Source organism: Merops nubicus, unplaced genomic scaffold (genome assembly GCF_000691845.1).
Source record: "Merops nubicus isolate BGI_N331 unplaced genomic scaffold, ASM69184v1 scaffold41611, whole genome shotgun sequence".
NCBI classification, from domain to species: Eukaryota; Metazoa; Chordata; class Aves; order Coraciiformes; family Meropidae; genus Merops; species Merops nubicus.
Window position 1 is genome coordinate 1,649 of NW_008590993.1, and position 1,407 is coordinate 3,055.

At 57.1% G+C, this 1,407-nt stretch overlaps 1 protein-coding gene across 1 annotated transcript in view; it reads right to left on the reverse strand.

Annotated features, from left to right (window-relative positions):
- Positions 1-1,404, reverse strand: part of LOC103782342 (protein transport protein Sec16A-like) — a gene marked incomplete at both ends in the record, with an annotated part of 3,042 nt that extends 1,638 nt beyond the window's left edge. Inside the window, one exon of the mRNA XM_008950111.1 lies at positions 13-1,404. Within this exon, the coding sequence (XP_008948359.1) occupies positions 13-1,404 (1,392 nt within the window). The remainder of the gene's footprint in view (positions 1-12) is intronic.
- Between the last annotated feature and the right edge of the window lie 3 nt (positions 1,405-1,407).

Here is a 1,407-nt window from a genome sequence, read left to right on the forward strand (position 1 = left end):
CGTGCGTGGGGGCCTCGCCGAGCTCGGGGCGCTCCTGTGGCTGACGCTGCTGTAGTTGGAGGAGACACTATCCGGCCGGCCAGGACGAGGCAACGCATCGGGCGCCTCCAGGTTTGGTCCTCCTTCAGCGTGGCTCAGAGCAGCACCCTTGGGAAGCAGCTGGCCTGGGAAGGAGCCGTGGCGGCAGGGGTCGGGGTTGGGGGCGCTGGCGCCCCGCGGCTCGCTCGGCAGCAACCCCTGGTTCTGGATGCACTCCAGGTTCTCCACGTTCTCGCACTGCGAGCCGCCTGCCTGAGAGAGAACGCCGGGTGCAGCCCGCTGAGGCTGGTGATAAAAGGGTGCCAAATTTGGCTGACAAGCATCAAACTCTGCTTTCTCAACGACGTAAGGTTTTTCAGATGAAAGTATTTCTTCATTTTCTGCCTCATCCCCTTTGAAAAACATGGAGAGAGTTCCTGAATCTCGGTCTGTGGGAATGGGTCTATTTGACGTTTCAGACGTACCTGGAGACTGGTGTTGGGGGTTATTTTCCTGAGCTGTGGGAATGACAAAACTGGAGTCTTGCAGTGGTGGCTGTGGGTAAAACTGTTCCTGGTATGGTTGACTTAACCAAGGGTTACCCATGTCTGCGTTCTGCCTAAACACGTTTCCAGGCTGGATGCTGTTCATGTGATGACTGCTGTTTGCAGAACTGTTTTTCCCATTCTTTTCACAACCAGCAGGTAAAGGCGCTTGCATATTTTGTGGAACACCTTGGTGCACGGGAGCCTGCTGTAAATTTGTCTGTGGAGGAGGATGAGAAGTGCTAACAGAAGACTGAGAAACGTTATAAACGTCAATCTGAGGAGACGGCTCAGGATAGGGCACAAAATTTCGAACTGGAGACTGCAGGTTACCTTGAAGAGGCCTCCACTGAGACACAGGCTGCTGAGGAGGTGGAGGGAAGAGTGCTGCTGCGTTGGGTCCTGAAGGAACATCGTTTAGATCTCTACTAACATCTTGTCTACCTCCAGGTCTGTTGGATGCAGACACCCCTCCAGGATGCACGCTAAAAGAGTTCTCAAGTGCAGCTCCTGGATTATACTGCAAGGGTACTGCAGGCCCACGGAGTCCAGGGTCCACATTTGGATGCCCTTCTGCAGTACTATTTAGAACATACCCCGGGGACGGCGAAGGAATGGGAACATTAGAAAAAGTACTGGTGCTCCCTCCTGGCTGGGAGGGAGGAGCTGCTGGGTGCTGTCCGTGAGGGCTGCCCCCGGCAGGCGGCGGGGAAGGGCTCTGCAGCACCAACGCGCCGCCCTTGGCCGGGCTGTCCGCAGGGGGAGCCTGGGGGGGCTGCCTGCCAAAGGCAAAGGGGTCTGTCACGGGCTGCACGGGGGCAGCTGGGGCACTGGCCCGCTTGGC